Source organism: Anomalospiza imberbis, chromosome 28 (genome assembly GCF_031753505.1).
Source record: "Anomalospiza imberbis isolate Cuckoo-Finch-1a 21T00152 chromosome 28, ASM3175350v1, whole genome shotgun sequence".
NCBI classification, from domain to species: Eukaryota; Metazoa; Chordata; class Aves; order Passeriformes; family Viduidae; genus Anomalospiza; species Anomalospiza imberbis.
This window is the reverse complement of record NC_089708.1, coordinates 4401030-4422490: the sequence shown is the minus strand read 5'-3', so window position 1 is coordinate 4422490 and position 21461 is coordinate 4401030. Positions and strand designations below refer to the sequence as shown.

The 21461-nt window shown below is 54.9% G+C and overlaps 2 protein-coding genes across 7 annotated transcripts in view; one reads left to right on the top strand and one right to left on the bottom strand.

Annotated features, from left to right (window-relative positions):
* The first annotated feature begins 8 nt into the window (after positions 1 to 8).
* Positions 9 to 13423, top strand: MTHFD2 (methylenetetrahydrofolate dehydrogenase (NADP+ dependent) 2, methenyltetrahydrofolate cyclohydrolase). Its single transcript, XM_068174408.1, has 8 exons — positions 9 to 138; positions 1560 to 1744; positions 2472 to 2594; positions 4126 to 4278; positions 5563 to 5670; positions 7379 to 7471; positions 11466 to 11591; positions 12342 to 13423. The coding sequence occupies exons 1-8, from the start codon at positions 53 to 55 to the stop codon at positions 12479 to 12481; spliced, it is 1014 nt and encodes a 337-aa protein (XP_068030509.1). The 5' UTR covers positions 9 to 52; the 3' UTR covers positions 12482 to 13423.
* A 5414-nt stretch (positions 13424 to 18837) lies between these two features.
* The window catches only part of SLC4A5 (solute carrier family 4 member 5), a 30950-nt gene continuing 28326 nt past the window's right edge, over positions 18838 to 21461 (bottom strand). For 3 of the 6 annotated variants that reach the window (XM_068174311.1, XM_068174312.1, XM_068174314.1), the window contains 2 exons: positions 20689 to 20756; positions 18839 to 19038 (listed from right to left, as the gene is read on the bottom strand). In XM_068174311.1, the coding sequence (XP_068030412.1) occupies positions 18873 to 19038; positions 20689 to 20756 (234 nt within the window). In that variant the 3' untranslated portion in view covers positions 18839 to 18872. Of the gene's footprint in view, positions 19039 to 20688; positions 20757 to 21461 lie in introns of those variants that run through there. The other 3 variants (XR_010993864.1, XR_010993865.1, XM_068174315.1) reach the window with 2 other exon arrangements.

Below are 21461 nucleotides of genomic sequence, written 5' to 3'. Positions count from 1 at the left end.
AGCGGCGCTGCCCGCAGTGCCGTTCCCGCCGCCCGCCAGGCTCGGTCCCGCCATGGCCACCGCGCTCCGGCCCCTCAGCGCCCTCAGCCGCGCCGCGCTGCAGCCCCGCGCCCGCCGCCTGCACCTCAGCGCCGCCCGGTACGGCCGGGGCACCGGGGATGTGCGGGGATGCTTGGGAGGGAGGTGGGGGCAGCGCCCGCCGCGCTCCGCCCGGGCCCGGCGCGCCGGGGGCTGTGCGGGGCGAGGCCCGGCCCGGTTCGGGCGGTCCCCGGGCCGGGGTCGCGGCCTGTTTGGTCCCGGCGGCTCCGGCGGCGGCGGGCGGGCCCCCAGCGGCCGCGGCGGGCGCTGCAGGCTGATGAAATCCCGCGGCCGCCTTGCGTGGGAGTGCGGGGATGCCCCGGGAGGGAGCGGGAGCGACCCGGGAGCCCCGGGTGAGGGGGACGGGGAGAGAGACAGAGACAGCCCCGGGTGAGGGGGACAGAGACAGAGACAGAGACAGCCCCGGGTGAGGGGGACAGAGACAGAGACAGCCCCGGGTGAGGAGGACGGAGACAGAGACAGCCCCGGGGTGAGGGGGACAGAGACAGCCCCGGGGTGAGGGGGACAGAGACAGCCCCGGGTGAGGGGGACGGAGACAGCCCCGGCATCCCCCAGAACGAGAGGGACAGAGACCACCCCACAGCGGGGCTGGCCTGGGGTCAGGGGGATGGAGACACACCCGAGCATCCCCAGGGGTGAGGGGTATGGAGATCCTCCGGTCCCGGGGAATCCCCCAGAATGAGAGGGACAGAGACCGCTCCACTGCGGGGCTGGCATGGGGTCAAGGGGATGGAGACACACCCGAGCATCCCCCAGAACGAGAGGGACAGAAACCCCCTGAGTGAGAAAGGAGGAGACCTCCACCACCCTCCCTCTTCTTGATTATTCCTTGGTGTCAGGGGGGGCAGAGACCCCCGAGCACTCCCTGGTGTGACAGGGACAGAGACCCCTGAGCACTCCCTGGGCACTGAGGTGATGGGGACAGAGACCCCCGAGCATTCCCTGGTGTGACAGGGACAGAGACTCCCGAGCACTCCCTGGTGTGACAGGGACAGAGACCCCTGGGCACTGAGGTGATGGGGACAGAGACCCCCCGAGCGTTCCCTGGTGTGACAGGGACAGAGACCCCCGAGCACTCCGTGGGCACTGAGGTGATGGGGACAGAGACCCCCGAGCGTTCCCTGGTGTGACAGGGACAGAGACCCCCGAGCATCCCACCCTGCTCCAAACAGTGTTTGCACAACATTCCCAGGCTCGCACAGGGCGGGATTTTGGGGTGTAATCACTGATCCTAGTGGGTCCCTTCCAGCGCGGGATGTTCCGATCCTGCCCTATTTGGTCCCAGCTTTGATGCTGGAACCGAGCCTAAAACGTTCTGCTCGGCAGGAGCGAGCACAGAGGTGCCAAAGGCCCCGACAAAGCACCAGGGCCGGAGCCTGTTCCCCCTGGTTTCCTCCTCCATCCTGCCCAGGGCTGGCAGCTGCGGGCCTGCGGCCGTGCTGAGCCTTTCCCCGCTGCAGGGAGGACGCCGTGGTGATCTCGGGGAGGAAGCTGGCCCGGCAGATCCGGCAGGAAGCGCGGCACGAGGTGCAGCAGTGGGTGGCTGCCGGCAACAGGAGGCCCCACCTGAGCGTGGTGCTGGTGGGGGAGAACCCGGCCAGCCACTCCTACGTCCTCAACAAAACCAAAGCAGCGGCTGATGTGGGTGAGTGGGGGGTTTCCTGCCCCAAAAACGCTGTTTGGTTGGGAATCCCCGATGCTGGAAGCTTTTTTTGGGATGCACCCACCTGCTGGCTTTTCAGCTTCACCCGGGATTTGGGCTCTCCTGGCTGCCCAGTTGTACTGAGATCAGTACATTAGATCATTAGATGTGATCCGTCGGATCCTTCGGGGCAGGATTGGGGTTTGTCAGCTTTCCCAGAGCCATGAAGAGCACAGGAGGGCATTTTTGGCCTCCTTTCCCCATCTGCCTGGGACACAGCCCCTGTTCAGCAGCCTCGCTGCCCTCTGGCTCCATCCTGCAGTCCAAGGTCCTGCTCGGGGTCAGGGCAATAAATGGTGTCATTTAACCTGGGTCTCAACAGCTGGAGCTGAGATTTGGAGGCAAACATCCCTTTTTTATTGTGTCCAGAGAGGCGTCTCAGGCCACGTGGGTTTATTTTCATGGCAGCAGCCTTTGCTTGGGTTTCTCCCTGCTCTGGCAGGGTCCCAAACCCCCTTTCCCAGGCCACCAGTCCCATAAAATCATCCTCAACAACAAATCCCAAGGCTTGTAAAGGTCTCTCCAGCCTGGGAGCTGCACAAACCCTTCCATCCTCGGCGTGCGCCTCCCAGATTCAGCCGGGGTAGCAAAACGGGGCAGTTTAAATCCTCACACTCTGGGGAAATCTCTCTTTTGTGCCTCACTGACTCCGTGGATTTGGCGATTCCAGGGATCAGCAGCGAGACCATCCTCAGGCCAGCCTCCATCACTGAGGAGGAGCTGCTGGAGCTGATTGCCAAACTCAACAGTGACACGACTGTGGACGGGCTCCTGGTGCAGCTTCCCCTGCCTGGTGAGCAGCTCAGCTCCTCCTCCTGCATTCCCAGAACTCTTCCAAGGGCTGCAGGATGGGGCAGCACGGGGGGATCCTGCCCTGATCCTCCCCCTCAGCAGCAGCTGCTGCAGGGCTCAGCCTCCGGGCTGTGGGATCTATTCCTGTGTGGGAGTGTCAGCTTCCCGAGCTGGGCGTGCGTGGCCTGGGGCTGCCTGAAAATCCCCTCAGTGTGAGCAGGGCTGGCCCTGCACGGTGCTCCCAGTGCCCCGTGCTGGGAGCTGCCAGCCTGCAGCTGGGAGTGCTGGGGAGGGCCAGGCCCCGCACTCTGAAGGGGCTCCAGGGGCACAGCTCGGGCTCAGGGTCACAATTGCAGCTCAGGGTTCAGGGTCACAGCTCCAGTTTGGGGTGACAATTGCAGCTCAGGGTTCAGGGTCACAGCTCCAGTTTGGGGTCACAATTACAGCCCAGGGTTCAGGGTCACTGCTCCAGTTTGGGGTGACAATTGCAGCTCAGGGTCAGAGCTCCAGTTTGGGGTGACAATTGCAGCTCAGGGTTCAGGGTCACAGCTCCAGTTTGGGGTGACAATTGCAGCTCAGGGTTCAGGGTCACAGCTTCAGTTTGGGGTGACAATTGCAGCTCAGGGTCACAGCTCCAGTTTGGGGTGACAATTGCAGCTCAGGGTCACAGCTCCAGTTTGGGGTGACAATTGCAGCTCAAGGCTCAGGGTCACAGCTCCAGTTTGGGGTGACAATTGCAGCTCAGGGTTCAGGGTCACAGCTCCAGTTTGGGGTGACAATTGCAGCTCAAGGCTCAGGTTCACAGCTCCAGTTTGGGGTGACAATTGCAGCTCAGGGTTCAGGGTCACAGCTCCAGTTTGGGGTGACAATTGCAGCTCAGGGTTCAGGGTCACAGCTCCAGTTTGGGGTGACAATTGCAGCCCAGGGTTCAGGGTCACAGCTCCAGTTTGGGGTGACAATTGCAGCTCAGGGTTCAGGGTCACAGCTCCAGTTTGGGGTGACAATTGCAGCTCAAGGCTTGGGGTTAGAGCTGCAGTTTGGGGTGACAATTGCAGCTCAGGGTTTAGGGTCACAGCTCCAGTTTGGGGTGACAATTGCAGCTCAGGGTTCAGGGTCAGAGCTCCAGTTTGGGGTGACAATTGCAGCTCAGGATTCAGGGTCACAGCTCCAGTTTGGGGTGACAATTGCAGCTCAGGGTTCAGGGTCAGAGCTCCAGTTTGGGGTGACAATTGCAGCTCAGGGTCACAGCTCCAGTTTGGGGTCACAATTACAGCCCAGGGTTCAGGGTCACAGCTCCAGTTTGGGGTGACAATTGCAGCTCAGGGTTCAGGGTCAGAGCTCCAGTTTGGGGTGACAATTGCAGCTCAAGGCTCAGGGTCACAGCTCCAGTTTGGGGTGACAATTGCAGCTCAAGGCTCAGGGTCAGAGCTCCCGTTTGGGGTCAGGTCTCCATGCCAGCCCTCGGGCTCACGGGCACAGCTGGCAGCGTGGCCCAGCTGTGTGCCTGCTCCCTGAGCCCCTGCCTTCTGCAGAGCACATCGACGAGCGCAGGGTCTGCAACGCCGTGAGCCCGCACAAGGACGTGGACGGGTTCCACGTGCTCAACGTGGGCAGGATGTGCCTGGACCAGGACTCCATGCTGCCTGCCACGCCCCGGGGCGTCTGGGAGATCATCCAGAGAACGGGTGAGAGCTCCTGCTGCTGCTGCAGCTTTTGGGGATTTCTGGGAATTCCTGCTGAGGTGAGAGCTGGTGGTTGGGCGATTCTGGAAATCCCAGCTCGGGTGGGAGCTGCTGCTGCAGGTTTTGGGGATTCTGGGAATTCCAGCTGGGGTGGGAGCTGGTGGTTTGTTGATTCTGGGAATTCCAGCTGAGATGAGAGCTGCTGCAGCAGTATTTGGGAATTCCAACTCGGGTGAGAGCTGCTGCTGCAGCTTTTGGGGATTTCTGGGAATTCCAGCTCAAGTGGGAGCTGGAGATTTGATGATTCTGGGAGTTCCAGCTTGGATTGAAGGACACCAGGGACAGCGTGGCCAGCCAGGGAGGGATTGTCCTGTCCTGGGGGGGACACCAGGGTTTGTCCTGCTCTGCTCTGGGGTGGCCTCAGCTCAAAACTCACCCAGTTTGGGGTGACACAGAGTAAAAAAGAAAATAAATTCAATAATTCCCAAAGGAGGGACACGAGGGTGGGGATGGGTCTGGAGGGGCCGCACGAGGAGTGGCTGAGGGCTGCCAGGGATGCCCGGGGTGGGATTTTGGGGTGTCTGAGCAAGGCTCCCAGAGAGGCATTTTGGGGTGTCTGTGCAGGATTCCCAGAGAGGCATTTTGGGGAGTCTGTGCAGGGCTCCCAGGTTGGGATTTTGGGGTGTCTGTGCAGGATTCCCAGGGATGCCCAGGGTGGGATTTTGGGTTGTCTGTGCAGGGCCCTTGAGGTGGGATTTTGGGGTGTCTGTGCAGGGTTCCCAGGGTGGCACTTTGGGGAGTCTGTGCAGGGCTCCCAGGTTGGGATTTTGGGGTGTCTGTGCAGGGTTGCCAGGGATTCCCAGGTTGGGATTTTGGGGTGTCTGTGCAGGATTCCCAGGGATGCCCAGGCTGGGATTTTGGGGTGTCTGTGCAGGGCTCCCAGGGTGGGATTTTGGGGTTCCTGTGCAGGGTTCCCAGGGTGGGATTTTGGGGTGTCTGTGCAGGATTCCCAGGGATGCCCAGGGTGGGATTTTGGGGTGTCTGTGCAGGATTCCCAGGGATGCCCAGGGTGGGATTTTGGGGTGTCTGTGCAGGATTCCCAGGGATGCCCAGACTGGGATTTTGGGGTGCCTGGGCAGGGCTGCCAGGGTGGGATTTTGGGGTGTCTGTGCAGGATTCTCAGGGATGCTCAGGGTGGTATTTTGGGGTGCCTGGGCAGGGCTGCCAGGGTGGGATCAGCCAGCCCAGCCCAGGCCAGCGCGTGAGGCTGTGCTGTGTCCCCTGCAGGAATCCCCACGCTGGGCAGGAACGTGGTGGTGGCGGGCAGGTCCAAGAACGTGGGCATGCCCATCGCCATGCTGCTGCACACCGACGGCAGCCACGAGCGCCCCGGAGGTAGGACAGGGGCACCCCGGGGAAAGACCTCACAACCCTCCCCTAAACCTCCTAAAGCACTCCCAGCAGGGTCTGGGAGAAATAATCCTCAGCGAGGTCTTGTGTTACACTGTGATACGAAATGACTTCGACACGGATGCTAGATGTAAAAGGGGAAAAGAAGAGAACTGGAAGGGGGATTTTATTTTCTGACTCTAATTATATTCAGTAGCAAAAGTGACAGTGGATTGGAGGGAGGAACTGTCACCTCTCCAACCACACTGGTTCAACTAACAGGTTATTTATCTTTTCCACTTACAAAGAAGAATGTAAAACGATCATTGTTTATATGAGCAGTGTGTGAAAATTCAGTAGAAATAGTAAACAGCAGAAGAACTTTAAAACCCTTAAAAGAACAGGGCGACAGCCTTGGAATCCCAGACTTGTTCAGGTTGGAAAGGTCTCCAGGGTGATGAAGTGGCCATCTCTCAGCCACGGTCACCACGTCCTCAAGTGCCACATCCACACCTGATCTCCCTCCTTTCCCTGGGTGGCCTCTTCCAATATTTTCCAACCTCTGCATGATGAATTTTTTCCCAATATCCAACCCTAAACCTCTCCTGAGGCTGTTTTGTCTCATCCTGTCCCTGTTCCTATTTTCTAACCTTTCCGTGATGAATTTTTTCCCCACTATCTAACCCTAAACCTCTCCTGGGGCTGTTCTGTCTCCTGGGAGCAGAGCCTGACCCTGCCCTGGCTGCCCCCTCCTGTCTCCACGGAGTTGTGGAGAGCCAGAAGGTGCCCCCTGAGCCTCCTTCAGCAGCTCCTTGTCCTCTTCCAGCCCTGAGCCTCCTTCAGCAGCTCCTTGTCCTCTTCCAGCCCTGAGCCTCCTTCAGCAGCTCCTTGTCCTCTTCCAGCCCTGAGCCTCCTTCAGCAGCTCCTTGTCCTCTTCCAGCCCTGAGCCTCCTTCAGCAGCTCCTTGTCCTCTTCCAGCCCTGAGCCTCCTTCAGCAGCTCCTTGTCCTCTTCCAGCCCCGAGCCTCCTTCAGCAGCTCCTTGTCCTCTTCCAGCCCTGAGCCTCCTTCAGCAGCTCCTTGTCCTCTTCCAGCCCTGAGCCTCCCTCAGCAGCTCCTTGTCCTCTTCCACCCCAAATCCCTGCCTGTCCCTCCGGAGGCTGATCCTGGGGCTCACCAGCAGGCCCTGATGTTCCTGAGGAGCACAGGGGTGGCCTTGGAGGTGAAGAAGCAGAGGAGTGGCTGGGTTTGGGTGCTGGCTGTGAATTCCTGGCCTGTAGGAATGTGCCCCTTGTTGATGGAGTGACCAGATTATTCTCTGTCTGCTTAAAAAGGCAAAAAGCCCACAAGTTTCTCTCCCAGATTAAGTACAAAGACACCTCACAGGACCTTTGGGGCTTCACCTCCAGCCTGGGGCTGCCCAGTTGGACAGAGACCAAGAGGTCCAGCCTAGGTAATTCACGAGGAAAGAAGAGAACAAAGGAAACAATCCCTTTCGTGGGGTGTTTAGCAGGAACAAAATCCTCTTGCCCTCAGCTCGGTTTTTCTCTGTAAGGACTTTGTTATTTTGCCTTTTATTAGAACCTTTTCCGTTTCCATCGCTCCCTCAGAAGCCATCCTGCTACTCTGATGCCGTTTGGGCTAGCTGAGCCACCTGGGGTGTGATGGCTCCCTGGAAGAGCTGGCTCCAGGAGCGGCCCCTCCTTGTCCCCGCAGGTGACGCCACGGTGACGATCTCGCACCGCTACACGCCCAAGGAGCAGCTGAAGCAGCACACCATCCGCGCCGACATCGTGGTGGCAGCCGCAGGTCGGGGGCTCGCCAGGCCCGGGGGGGGGCTGCTCCTCCTGGAATCCCCGTCCTGGAATGCCCTGGGGGGGCTCCTGGGGCTGGGGGCTCCCGTGCTTGAGGCAGAGAAGCCGCGGTTTTTGGGGGGTTCTGCCTTGGCAGCGGCACCTGGCAGGGGGCACCTGATGGCACCTGGGGAGTCGTGGGGTGGGAGGGAAGCCAAGCAGGGTCGTGGGTGCAACTCCTGGCTCTGCAAAGGCGCCCCAAAATCCCACCCCTGGTCCTGCACAGACACCCCAAAATCCCACCCCTGGTCCTGCACAGACACCCCAAAATCCCACCCCTGGTCCTATAGAGACACCCCAAAATCCCACCCCTGGTCCTGTACAGACACCCCAAAATCCCACCCCTGGTCCTATAGAGACACCCCAAAATGCCACCCTGGGCATCCCTGCACAGACACCCCAAAATCCCACCCTGGGAACCCTGCACAGACACTCCAAAATCCCACCCCTGGTCCTGCACAGACACCCCAAAATCCCACCCCTGGTCCTATAGAGACACCCCAAAATGCCACCCTGGGCATCCCTGCACAGACACCCCAAAATCCCACCCCTGGTCCTATAGAGACACCCCAAAATCCCACCCTGGGAACCCTGCACAGGCACCCCAAAATCCCACCCCTGGTCCTATAGAGACACCCCAAAATGCCACCCTGGGCATCCCTGCACAGGCACCCCAAAATGCCACCCCTGGTCCTATAGAGACACCCCAAAATCCCACCCTAGGCCCTGCACAGACACCCCAAAATCCAAACACTCCTGGAGTCCGGCAGCCTCGGGGCCGTGCCCGTTCCCTGGGCAGTGCCCATCACCCTCTGGGGACAGAACCCTTCCCAAAATCCAGCCTGAGCCTGGCCTGGCCCAGCTGGAGATGGGGTGTGCAGGGAAAGTTCTGGAAGCAGAGGAGGGGTGGGGGTGGCCCGGGCAGTGGGAGCAGAGCACAGGGAGGCTCCGGGAGGGGGAGATAAGCCGGGCTGGCAGTGGAGCCCCCCGATATCTGGCACAAGCAGACACTCACCCCACCCTAAAAGGCTGGGTCAGCCCCAGGAGGTTTCTCCCAGCTTTTTGGGACCTTGGTGCTTTTAGGCCCGGCTTTTTGGTGCTTTTAGGCCCGGCTTTTTGGTGCTTTTAGGCCCGGCTTTTTGATGCTTTTAGGCCTGGCTTTCTGGGGCTCCCAGGCCCAGCTTTTTGGCACTTTCAGGCCTTGTTCTTTTTTGCTTTTATACCTGGCTTTTTGCTGGTTTGGACCTTTGTGCTTCCAGGCCTGGCTCGGCGCTTTTCCCCTCCCTGGCACAGCCAGAGCTGTGCCCAGCTGGGCCAGGCTGGGGTTGGACACTGCCCCAGCTCCTCCTGCCTCGGTCTAGGTGGGAAATGTGCAGCAAAAAGAGCTGAAAAGCACCAAAAAGCTGGGACTAAAAGCACCAAGCCTGGCTTTAGACCCTCCCACGGCTGGGGCAGCCAGAGCTGCTTGTGCCCAGGGAGAGATTCCTGCCATAAATCCAAGCTGAATTTCCCTTGTTCCAGCTGAAATAGCTGAGCTGGTTGTGCCACTGTGGGGAGATTTGCACTTCTTAGGATGGTTTAGCTTGGAAAAAAACCCTTAAAACTCCCGAATCCCATTATTTTTGGGAAGCAGGAAAGCACGAATGGGTTGGGACATCCTGGGAATGTTGGGATGAGGAGGATCAGGGCGTGGATTTGCATTTCTTAGGGTGATGTATGTTGGAAAAAACCTTTAAAATTCCTGAATCCAATAATTCTGGGAAGCAGGAAAGCACAATGTGTTGGGACATCCTGGGAATGTTGGGATCAGGGGAATAGATTTGCATTTCTTAGGGTGGTTTAGCTTGGAAAAAAACCTTAAAATTCCTGAATCCAATAATTCTGGGAAGCAGGAAAGCACAAATGGGTTGGAGCATCCTGGGAACATTGGAATCAGCGGGATGGATTTGCATTTCTTAGGGTGGTTTATCTTGGAAAAAAACCTTTAAAACTCCTGAATCCCATTATTTTTGGGAAGCAGGAAAGCACGAATGAGTTGGGACATCCTGGGAATGTTGGGATGAGGAGGATCAGGGCGTGGATTTGCATTTCTTAGGGTGATGTATGTTGGAAAAAACCTTTAAAATTCCTGAATCCAATAATTCTGGGAAGCAGGAAAGCACAATGTGTTGGGACATCCTGGGAATGTTGGGATCAGGGGAATAGATTTGCATTTCTTAGGGTGGTTTAGCTTGGAAAAAAACCCTTAAAATTCTTGAATCCAATAATTCTGGGAAGCAGGAAAGCACAAATGGGTTGGAGCATCCTGGGAACATTGGAATCAGCGGGATGGATTTGCATTTCTTAGGGTGGTTTATCTTGGAAAAAAACCTTTAAAACTCCTGAATCCCATTATTTTTGGGAAGCAGGAAAGCACGAATGAGTTGGGACATCCTGGGAATGTTTGGATCAGGAGGATCAGGGGATGGTTTTGCATTTCTTAGGATGGTTTAGCTTGGAAAAAACCCTTAAAATTCCTGAATGCAATAATTCTGGGAAGCAGGAAAGCCCAGATGTGTTGGGACATCCTGGGAATGTTGGGATCAGGGGAATAGATTTGCATTTCTTAGGGTGGTTTATCTTGAAAAAAACCCTTAAAATTCCTGAATCCCATTTTTTTTTTGGGAAGCAGGAAAGCACAAATGGGTTGGGACATCCTGGGAATGTTGGGATGAGGAGGATCAGGGGATGGATTTGCATTTCTTAGGGTGGTTTATCTTGGAAAAAACCCTTAAAATTCTTGAATCCAATAATTCTGGGAAGCAGGAAAGCACAAATGGGTTGGAGCATCCTGGGAACATTGGAATCAGCGGGATGGATTTGCATTTCTTAGGGTGGTTTAGCTTGGAAAAAAACCCTTAAAATTCCTGAATCCCATTATTTTTGGGAAGCAGGAAAGCCGGGGTGGGTTGGGACATCCTGGGAATGTTGGGATCAGGAGGATCAGGGGATGGTTTTGCATTTCTTAGGATGGTTTAGCTTGGAAAAAACCCTTAAAATTCTTGAATCCAATAATTCTGGGAAGCAGGAAAGCACAAATGGGTTGGAGCATCCTGGGAACATTGGAATCAGCGGGATGGATTTGCATTTCTTAGGGTGGTTTATCTTGGAAAAAAACCCTTAAAACTCCTGAATCCCATTATTTTTGGGAAGCAGGAAAGCACGAATGGGTTGGGACATCCTGGGAATGTTGGGATCAGGAGGAGCAGGGGATGGTTTTGCATTTCTTAGGATGGTTTAGCTTGGAAAAAACCCTTAAAATTCTTGAATCCAATAATTCTGGGAAGCAGGAAAGCCCAGATGTGTTGGAGCATCCTGGGAACGTTGGGATCAGGGGATGGATTTGCATTTCTTAGGGTGGTTTATCTTGGAAAAAAACCCTTAAAACTCCTGAATCCCATTATTTTTGGGAAGCAGGAAAGCACGAATGAGTTGGGACATCCTGGGAATGTTTGGATCAGGAGGATCAGGGGATGGTTTTGCATTTCTTAGGATGGTTTAGCTTGGAAAAAACCCTTAAAATTCCTGAATCCAATAATTCTGGGAGGCTGGAAAGCCCAGATGTGTTGGAGCATCCTGGGAACGTTGGGATCAGGGGAATAGATTTGCATTTCTTAGGGTGGTTTATCTTGGAAAAAACCCTTAAAATTCCTGAATCCCATTTTTTTTTTTGGGAAGCAGGAAAGCACGAATGGGTTGGGACATCCTGGGAATGTTGGGATGAGGAGGATGAGGGGATGGATTTGCATTTCTTAGGGTGGTTTATCTTGGAAAAAACCCTTAAAATTCCTGAATCCCATTTTTTTTTTTGGGAAGCAGGAAAGCCGGGGTGGGTTGGGACGTCCTGGGAATGTTGGGACCGGGAGGCTCAGGGGGTTGGAGCCCCTCTGAGGTGTGGCCGTGTTCTCCAGGCATCCCCAACCTGATCACGGCCGACATGATCAAGGAGGGCGCGGCGGTGATCGACGTGGGCATCACCCGCGTGCAGGACCCGCTCACGGCCCAGCCCAGGCTGGTGGGGGACGTGGATTTTGAAGGTGAGGAGAGGCTCGGCATCGGCTTTTTAGGCTCGGCATCGGCTTTTTAGGCTCGGCATCGGCTTTTTAGGCTCGGCATCGGCTTTGTGGGCACTGAGGAGGGGACAAAGCCTGGTTTGTGTCACCGAGCTCGGGGTGCGTCCGTGTCCGTCTGCCTCTGCTCCAGCCCTGGGCTTGGATTTGGCTTTTCTGTGCCAAAGATCAGCTTTTAGTGCTGGCTTTTAGGCCCTGCTGCTTTCTGGCCCAGCTTTTTGGTGCTTTTGGGACCGGTTTTTTGGCGCTCGCAGATCTTTGTACTTTTAGGCCTGGCTTGGCGCCTTTGGGCCCAGCTTTCTGGGGCTCCCAGGTCTGGCTTTTTGTGCTTTTAGGTCCAGCTTTTTGGTACTTTATGGCCTGTCTTTTTGCTGTTTTGAACCCTTGTTCTTCCAGGCCTTCCTTGGTGCTTTTGGGCCTGGCTTTTTAGTGCCTTTAGGCCTGACTTTCTGGGGCTCCGAGGCCCAGCTTTTTGGCACTTTTAGGCCTGATTTTTGCTGGTTTGGACCTTTGTGCTTCCAGGCCTGGCTTGATGCTTTTAGTCCTGGCTTGGCACCTTTCCCCACCTTGCGCTTCACACCCAGGCTGGGCCTTGCCCCGCTGTCCAACAGGGAAAAACCACCCGGCCCCGTTCCTAAAGCCTTAATCCCGACAGAACCTGCGTGGCTTTAGGCCGGGTGGCCTCGCCCGGCCCTTAAGCCGAGCTTTTCCCCTCAGGGGTGAGGAAGAAGGCGAGTTACATCACGCCGGTGCCCGGCGGCGTGGGGCCCATGACGGTGGCCATGCTGATGAAGAACACCATCATCGCTGCCAAGAAACTGCTGGAACCCCGGGAGCTCGGGGCTCTGCCTGCCTAAACAGAGCCGGGCCTAACGGGGGGCCCCTCAGAGCCAGGCCTAAGAGGGGGGCCACTCAAAGCCAGGCCTAACAAGGGGTCCCTCTGAACACCATCATTGCTGCCAAGAAACTGCTGAAACCCCGGGGGCTCGAGGCTTTAAACAGAGCTGGACTTAACGAGGGGCTCCTCGCAGCTGGGTTTAATGAGGGGCCCTCAGAGCCAGGCCTAGCAAGGGGCCCCTCAGAGCCAGGCTTAATGGGGGGCCCTTGGAGCTAGGCCTGGCAAGGGACCCTTGGAGCCAGCCTTAAAGAGCTCCCTCAGAGCTGGGCCGAACAAGAGGCCCCTCAGAGCCAGGCCTAAGCAGGGCCCCTCAGAGCCAGGCCTACGCAGGGCCCCTCAGAGCCAGGCCTACGCGCGCCATTCCAGCTGACAGGAAATGCCGTATTTGTTATTTATTGTCACGTGGGGCTTGTCCCCACCTGAGGCCACAGGTATTTATTGGAGGCGTGGCTGAGCTGGGATTACCCTAACTCCTCCTGCTTTGTCTTTGAGCTGGGATTACCCAAACTCAGCTTTGTTTTTGGGCTGGGATTATCTACACTCCTCCTGGTTTGATTTTGAGCTGGGATTATCCAAACTCAGTTTTGTTTTTGAGATGGGATTACCCAAACTCCTCCTGCTTGGGGTTTGAGCTGGGATTATCCATGCTCCTGCTTTGTTTTTGGGCTGGGATTATCCACACTCCTCCTGGTTTGACTTTGAGCTGGGATTATCCATGCTCCTGCTTTGTTTTTGGGCTGGGATTATCCACACTCCTCCTGCTTTGTATCCAAACTCCTGGTTTTCGTTTGAGCTGGGATTACCCACACTCAGCTTTGTGTTTGAGCTGGGCTCGATGGAATTCCCAGATCCTGGCACTCCCAATTCCCCCTCAGTGCTGGATTTCAGTTTAAACTCTTCTCTAGAGGAATTACTTGAAAAAATAAAACTAAAATTAAAAATTAAAGCCATACTTTATTCCTGGGCCTGGGCAGGAGTGCAGCTAGGCCGGGCTTTTCTTGCTCTTTGAACGGGTGGGGAGTTTTACAAAAGCTTTTTCTTTTTGTGTCCAAAGAAGCCCTGGGGGTGGGGGGAGCTTTGCTGCGACGTGTGTGAGCAGGGAGTACCTGGGGAGTACCCGGGGAGTACTCGAGGAGTACCCGGGGGGGGTACCCGGGGGCGTACCCACCAGAGTACCCGGGGGAGTACCCGGGGGAGTACTCGGGGGAGTACCTGAGGAGTATTCGGTGAGTACCTGGGGAGTACTCGAGGAGTACCTGGGGTGGGTAGCCGGGGGCGTACCCACCAGAGTACCCGGGGGAGTACCCGGGGAGTACCTGAGAAGTATTCAGGGAGTACCTGGGGAGTACTCGAGGAGTACCAGGGGGGGCGGGTACCCAGGGAGTACCTGGGGCGTACCTGGTGGAGTACTCAGGGAGTACCCTGGGGAGTACCCTGGGGGGTACCTGGGGAGTACTCGAGGAGTACCTGGGGGGAGGACTCGGGGGGTACCTGGGGAGTACTCGAGGAGTACCTGGGGGGAGGACTTGGGGAGTACCCGGGGGAGTACCTGGGGGAGTACCAGGGGAGTACCAGGGGAGTACTCAGGTCGTGCCCGGCGGAGTACCTGGGGAGTACTCAGGGAGTACCTGGGGGAGTACTTGGGGAGTACCAGGGGAGTACTCAGGGCGTACCCGGCGCAGTACCTGGGGAGTACTCAGGGAATACCTGGGGGTGTACTTGGGGAGTACCAAGGGAGTACTCAGGGCGTACCCGGCGGAGTACCTGGGGAGTACTCGGAGTACCTGGGGGAGTACTCAGGGAGTACCAGGGGAGTACTCAGGGCGTACCCAGCAGAGTACCTGGGGAGTACTCGTGGAGTACCTGGGGGAGTACTCAGGGAGTACCAGGGGAGTACTTGGGGAGTACCTGGGGAGTACTCATGGAGTACCCGGGGGAGTACTCATGGAGTACCCGGGGAGTACCTGGGGAGTACCCCTCGCGCCCCAGCCCCGGTTTGGGCGGGAGTTTTGGGGTTTTATTCATAGAGTTATGATTTATCATGGCTATATGTAATTATATGTAATATATATATTTATATAGAAAATATTATTTTTAGTATTTATATATATACAATAATATATATTTATATATATAAAAATATTTATATATATAAATATATGCGGTTATATATGTGTTTTATATATATAATTTTATATATATAAAATTATATATAACAAGTTCTGTATATGTTTTTCATGTTTTTAAAAGAAATATAATTAGAATTCTTCGGGGTTTTCGGGCTCCCGGTTCCGGGGGTGCTGCTGCCCCTCCCGCCCCAGCCCCGGTCTGGGCGGGAGTTTTGGGGTTCCTGGATGAGGCCCACGCTGCTGCTTCGGGGTTTTTATTGGGTTTTGTCACCGAGGATTACAAACGGTTCCGGCGGCGCCGAGCTGAGGCTGAGCCTGGCACGAACCCAAACCTCCCCAGAAAGCACAAGCCGAGCCCTGGGCCGCAGAGAGAGGGATTAAACCGGGATTAAATCCTTAAGCCTAGCCTTGACCCTGCCCGGAGCATGCTGCAGAGAAAGGGAATTAAACCGGGATTAAATCCTTAAACCTACCCGGGGCACACTGCAGAGTAACAGAATTAAACCGGGATTAAATCTTAACCCTACGCAGAGCACGCTGCAGCTGGCACGGGGAGGGGACAGGAGCTCCAGGAGGAGCTGGGGGCTCCTGGCAGGGTTTGGGCTCTGCCAGGGCACGGCAGGGTTTGGGCGTTACCAGGGCAGGGTTTGGATTTTACCAGGGCAGGGTTTGGGCGTTACCAGGGCAGGTTTTGGGCAGTGCCAGGGCAGGGTTTGGATTTTACCAGGGCAGGGTTTGGATTTTACCAGGGCAGGGTTTGGTTTGGGCGTTACCAGGGCAGGGTTTGGGCGTTACCAGGGCAGGGTTTGGGCAGTGCCAGGGCAGGGTTTGGATTTTACCAGGGCAGGGTTTGGTCGTTACCAGGGCAAGGTTTGGGCAGTGCCAGGGCAGGGTTTGGATTTTACCAGGGCAGGGTTTGGATTTTACCAGGGCAGGGTTTGGGCAGTGCCAGGGCAGGGTTTGGATTTTACCAGGGCAGGGTTTGGGCAGTGCCAGGGCAGGGTTTGGATGTTGCCAGGGCACGGCGGGCACTGCCGGGAGTCCCTGGAGCTGCGCCAGAACCAAAACGAGAAATGCCATAAAGAGGAAACAGCCTTCGAGTCTCTGAGGATTTGGGGATTTCCAGGGATCAGGTCCAGACCAGTTACAGTGTTTAACTGGTGTCCCAGGGTTTAACTGGTGCCCAGTTACAGCGTTTAACTGGTGTCCTATGTACAATATTTAACTGGTGTCCCAGTGCCAACTGGTGCCCAGTTACAGCATTTAACTGGTGCCCAGTTACAGCGTTTAACTGGTGTCCCAGTGTTTAACTGGTGCCCAGTTACAGCATTTAACTGGTGTCCCAGTGTTTAACTGGTGCCCAGTTACAGCATTTAACTGGTGTCCCAGTGTTTAACTGGTGCCCAGTTACAACGTTTAACTGGTGTCCCAGTGCCAACTGGTGCCCAGTTACAGTGTTTAACTGGTGCCCAGTTACAGCGCTGAACTGGTGTCCCAGTGCTGAACTGGTGTCCCAGAAGAACCCCAGTGCCGCTGGTGTCGGTGTCAGGTTGGTTCTGCTCACAGGAGGGGCCTGGGGGCTCTGGGAGGGAAAGAACTGAAGGATTCATCCAGGGAAAACGAGAAAAAATCGATCCCAGGGGTGCTGGGACCCGGGCTGGGCCTGGGCTGTGCGTGGAGAAAAATAAAATTCCTTTAAAGCCTCGGCCCGGCTGGGAAAAGGTGGAGGCAGCCTGGATCCCCAGCTGGGTGGGAAGAGCCCCTCGGGGACCCCAAAACGCTGCTGGGCACTGGGAGGAGCTGCTGGGTGGAACTGGGAGCACTGGGGCAGGGCTGCTCTCCCCTCCTGCTCCCGGGGCTGGGCTGGGAACGGAGCCCTGGGCAGCAGAGCCGGAGGGAATCCCTGGAATCCTCCAGGGAGAGGATTCCTCCAGGGAGGATCCTCCAGGGAGGATTCCTCCAGGGAAAGGATTCCTCCAGGGAGGATCCTCAGATTCCTCCAGGGAGGATCCTCCAGGGAGAGGATTCCTCCAGGGAAAGGATTCCTCCAGGGAGGATCCTCAGATTCCTCCAGGGAGGATCCTCCAGGGAGAGGATTCCTCCAGAGGGAATCTTTGGATTTCTCCAGCCAGGGGATTCCTCCATGGAGAATCCTCAGATTCCTCCAGGCACAGGATTCCTCCAGAGGGAATCCTTGGATTCCCCACTCAGGGGATTCCTCTAGGAGGAATCCTTGGATTCCCCACTCAGGGGATTCCTCCTGGAGGAATCCTTGGATTCCCCACTCAGGGGATTCCTCCAGGAGGAATCCTTGGATTCCCCACTCAGGGGATTCCTCCAGGGAGGGAAGGGCTGCAGGGGGATGGGGCTGTTCCGGGGCCTGGCAGAGGTGAGGGTGAGGATGTGGGGTGGGCGACCAAAGGGCTTCGCTGCAGCCACAGTTCCCATTTCCCTGCGGCAACCAGCCTGGCTTCCATCAGGAGCCATCCCTGACTCCCTGCAGAAACCATTCCCGATTCCCTCAGGAACCATCCTAAATTCTGTCCGAAACCCATCCTGTCTCCTTCAAGAGCCATTCCCAATTCCCTGCAGAAACCACTCCTGACTCCCTCAGGAACCATCCCTAGATCCCTGAACAAACCATTCCCAATTCCCTCAGGAACCATTCCCGATTCCCTCAGGAACCGTTCCCGATTCCCTCAGGAACCATCCCTGACTCCCTGAACAATTCCTGATTCCCGATTCCCTCAGGAACCATTCCCGATTCCCTCAGGAACCATCCCTGACTCCCTGAACAATTCCTGATTCCCGATTCCCTCAGGAACCATTCCTGATTCCCTCAGGAACCATCCCTGACTCCCTGAACAATTCCTGATTCCCGATTCCCTCAGGAACCGTTCCTGATCCCTGCAGGATTCAAGCCCCATTCCCTGCCTGGTTGTCGCCCTTGGTTGCCCTCAGGTGGCAAAACCCTTCACCCTGAGCTGCTCCTCCTCCTCCTCCTCCTTCCCTCCCAGGCGCCCGCTCCTCTCCATCCTGCTGTGCCTCTTCCTCCTCCTCCTCCTCCCCATCCCAGCTGCCTCCTCTTCATCCCCATCCCAGGTGCTTCCTCCTTTCCAGGATCAAAATCACCAATCCCACCTTTCCTTTGCCAAAATCACCAATCCCACCTTTCCTGTCCCAAAATCACCAATCCCACCTTTCCTGTCCCAAAATCACCGGTTTCACAATCACCGATTTCACCTTCCCTTTGCCAAAATCACAGATTTCCCTTTTCCGGCCCCATTTCACCGCCAGTGGCGTTGCCTTCGCCCAGCAGGAAGAGAGGGAATTCCAGAGTGCACGACCCTAAAATCCACTGGGGTGTGGGGCCCTAAATCCACCAGGGCACAGACCCTAAAATCCACCAGGGCATGCGGCCCTAAATCCACCAGGGCTCAGACCCTAAATCCATCAGGGTGTGGGGTCCTAAATCCAGCGGAGCTCAGACCCTAAAATCCACCCTGGCTCAGACCCTAAATCCACCAGGCCATGGGGCCCTAAATCCACTGGGGCTCAAACCCTAAAATCCACCCAGGCTGAGACCCTAAATCAACCACGGCTCCGACCCTAAATCCACCAGGGTGCACAGGGCCCTAAATCCACCGGGGCGCGTGATCTTAAAATCCACTGGGGCACAGACCCTAAATCCAGCGGGGTGTGGGGCCCTAAATCCACCAGGGCTCAGACCCTAAATCCACCGGGGTGTGGGGCCCTAAATCCACCGGGGCTCAGACCCTAAATCCACTGGGGTGTGGGGCCCTAAATCCACCGGGGCTCAGACCCTAAATCCACCGGGGTGTGGGGCCCTAAATCCACTGGGGCGCGTGATCTTAAAATCCACCAGGGCTCAGACCCTAAATCCACTGGGGTGTGGGGCCCTAAATCCACCGGGGCTCAGACCCTAAATCCACTGGGGTGTGGGGCCCTAAATCCACCGGGGCTCAGACCCTAAATCCACTGGGGTGTGGGGCCCTAAATCCACCAGGGCTCAGACCCTAAACCCGCCGGGGCCGTAAACCCGCCGGGGCCGGCCGCGTTTGGCGGAGAGAAACGAGCGCAGTTCCTTTATCCGTGCACGTGCCCGCGGCGCTATCTCTATACATCCATATACGTACATATTTATAGATATATATATATATATATATATAAATTAAATGGGGTTTTCGGCGGCGGGCCGGGCTAGAGCGTGGTCTCGCTGCCCATGTCCCGCGGCGCCTTCTCGGTGTCGCTGTCCTCGTAGTCCGACTCCATCTCGATCTTCACCTGGGGCACGGCGCACACGGCGCTGCGCGAGAAGTTGAAGGCGGGGGACGAGGGGCACGAGATCTTCAGGTGCAGGGTGATGCTGGGGGCGGAGGGGACGGCGGGTGAGCGGCTGGGGCGCCCTGCCCCAAACCCGGCCCGGGACACGGCCAGCTTCTCCTGCATGTTTTGTGTGGTTTTCGTACAATTTCCACGTGTGTTTCATGGATTTTCTCATGGATTCGGATCTTATTCCTATAGAATTTCCATGTATTTTCCATGTGTGTTTCATAGATTTTTTAAATTGATTTGGATATTATTCCTATAGAATTTCCATCTTTTTTCCATGTGTGTTTCATGGATTTTTTCATGGATTCAGATATTATTCCTATAGAATTTCCATCTATTTTCCATGTGTGTTTCATGGATTTTTTCATGGATTCAGATCTTATTCCTATAGAATTTCCATGTATTTTCCACGTGTGTTTCATGGATTTTCTCATGGATTCGGATATTATTCCTATAGAATTTCCATGTATTTTCCATGTGTGTTTCATGGATTTTCTCATGGATTCGGATCTTATTCCTATAGAATTTCCATCTGTTTTTCATGTGTTTCAAATATTTTTTCACCTATTCCTACATTCATACCTATATAATTTTCATCTATTTTCCATGTATTTTTCATGTGTATTTCATATATTTTTTCATGTATTCATATATTATTCCTATAGAATTTTCATCAATTTCCCATGTATTTTATATCTGTTTTTCATATATTATTTATATATATATTTCCATATATTTCCCCTATATTTTATATATATTATCCATGTATTTTCCATATATTATTTCTAATCTTTTCCGTATATTTCCCATATATTTTCCTATATTTTATACATATTATTCATATATTTTCCATCTATTTTTCATGTGTGTTTCAAATATTTTTTCATGTATTCATATATTCATACCTATATAATTTTCATCTATTTTCCATCTATTTTATATCTGTTTTTCATATATTTTTTCATGTATTCAGATATTATTCCTATGGAGTTTTCATCTATTTTCCATGTATTTTATATCTGTTTTTCATATATTATTTCTATATTCCGTATATACTTTTCACGTATTCATATTTTATCCCTATCTATTTTTCATCGGTTTTTCCTATATTTTAACATATTTTTCTTAGATTTTTCACACATATGAACATATTTCCTTGACTGTTCATACGTGCTTATATTTTTGGCATTTTCCCTACGCTTTCTCTCAGATTTTAGCATGATCAATTAACCCTTTAACGCACATGGGAATTCTGTTTGGTCCTAAGGAGAAGCCTGACAAGATTATTTTGTTTTCCACCACAGCTCAAAAGCAAAAAAAGCCCCAATGGAACAACCCCAGTGGGGCAGAACCTGGGGGAAATTTCCTCTTCTAATTGGACAATATTAGATTTATTATTTATACCTTCAAGGCTATTAATCGACCTTATAAAAACTCTGATTCCCAGAGAAGATGTTCCCAAAATTTCAGGATTCAGAGTCGGAAAAATCCCCGTGGCCGTCACCGAGCAGGATTTTTACAGCTCCAACCCAGCGGGGTGGGGGCAACAAAACCACCCCAAAACCAGAGGGATGCTGCCAGATCTGCCTGGACTTTTGGGAATGGCTCGGGGATGGTGGAGCCTCAGCCGGGAGGATCCCAAAATTCTCCCCCAGGGATGGGGATGGGGAGGGGCCCCGGGTACCTGCGGTCCATGTCCGAGCCGTTCGGGGAGGAGTCAGAACGCAAAGCTCCAGGTGGAGGCCCTCTTTCCTGGGGGGACACGCAGCTGAAACACTGCCCAGGTGACCCCAAAAATCCCCCTGGGCCCCCGCTGCATCCTGGGCCAAAATCACCGATCCCATCTTTTCTGTCCCAAAATCACTGATCCCCCCTTTCATTGCCAAAATCACCGATCCCATCTTTTCTGTCCCAAAATCACTGATCCCCCCTTTCATTGCCAAAATCACCGATCCCATCTTTTCTGTCCCAAAATCACTGATCCCCCCTTTCATTGCCAAAATCACCGATCCCATCTTTTCTGTCCCAAAATCACCGATCCCCCCTTTCATTGCCAAAATCACCGATCCCATCTTTTCTGTCCCAAAATCACCAATCCCCCCTTTCATTGCCAAGCCTGGTGGGTTTCTCCTGGTGGGTTTTCCCTGATCCTGGTGGGTTTCCCCGACCCCGGTGCTCCGGGCGCGGTCGGGTGCGTGTCCAGTGGGGTTAGTGCCGAGCGGAGCCCAGGGAGGGGTTAGGAGAGGCTCCTGGGCTCGGTACTTACGGCTGAGGCAATGGGGGCCCCCGTTTCGGGGCTGCGCGGGCAGGGGCTCCATGGGGATCTTAATGACTGAGGGAGGTGGGAACTGGGGAAGAAACGGGGAAATTCCTGCTGAAGGCAGCGCCTGGGGGGGCTCTGAGACCGCCTGGAGCTCCCACAGCGACCCGAGACCTCCGGAGGAGGAGGAGGCTTTG

Bases quoted from the DNA above. Each gene is read 5' to 3' on its own strand.
- MTHFD2 (XM_068174408.1), top strand. From the start codon at position 53: ATGGCCACCGCGCTCCGGCCCCTCAGCGCCCTCAGCCGCGCCGCGCTG. The intron at 139-1,559 runs GTACGGCCGGGG...TCCCCGCTGCAG, and splicing joins CTGCACCTCAGCGCCGCCCG to GGAGGACGCCGTGGTGATCT. The intron at 2,595-4,125 runs GTGAGCAGCTCA...TGCCTTCTGCAG, and splicing joins GGTGCAGCTTCCCCTGCCTG to AGCACATCGACGAGCGCAGG.